Source organism: Penaeus monodon, chromosome 32 (assembly GCF_015228065.2).
Source record: "Penaeus monodon isolate SGIC_2016 chromosome 32, NSTDA_Pmon_1, whole genome shotgun sequence".
Lineage (NCBI taxonomy): Eukaryota > Metazoa > Arthropoda > Malacostraca > Decapoda > Penaeidae > Penaeus > Penaeus monodon.
In genome coordinates, this window is record NC_051417.1 from 6,491,233 (window position 1) to 6,491,735 (window position 503).

The 503-nt window shown below is 53.7% G+C and overlaps 1 protein-coding gene across 1 annotated transcript in view; it reads right to left on the reverse strand.

Moving 5' to 3' along the window:
• LOC119593394 (CCR4-NOT transcription complex subunit 1-like) overlaps positions 1-503 on the reverse strand; it is a gene marked incomplete in the record, with an annotated part of 36,043 nt that overhangs the window by 16,926 nt on the left and 18,614 nt on the right. The window contains 1 exon segment of the mRNA XM_037942323.1: positions 96-474. Coding sequence (XP_037798251.1) covers positions 96-474 — 379 coding nt within the window.

A 503-nucleotide genomic window follows, 5' to 3' on the forward strand; every position in this document is an offset into this window, starting at 1 on the left:
TCTGTATCCTAACAAAAAAGATCAATATATATATATTCATGGTATTAATCAAAGAACTAAAAAGAGGTGGACAACAGTAGTCATGAGAGACGCACTCTGCCTGCTGGGGGGGTTGACGGTGGGCTGCACCGAATGTGACCTCAGAGATGACGGGATGATAGATGAGGTGGGCAAGGTGGGCAGCTGAGAGCCTACAGCTGCTGCATGTGGGGGGCCCAGCTGTAAAGCAGGCAGGATGGAGGAGAGAGGAGACTGCGATGTCCCAGGGGCAGTAGAAGGCCCTAGGGGACGCCCAGGGGATCCTGGTGCAGTGCCCAGTGACCCCAAGCTACCCAGACTCATGGATGATGAGCCAGAGGTCGGGAAGATGGAGGATGTGCCACCTGCTCCACCCAGGTTCAGGCTGCTCAGGCTAGAGGCTATGCCACCCAGGCTGCCTTCACTTGTCTGCTGAGATGGACCAGGGAAGCCAATCTAAACACAAATAAATAAGTGGTTGAAAG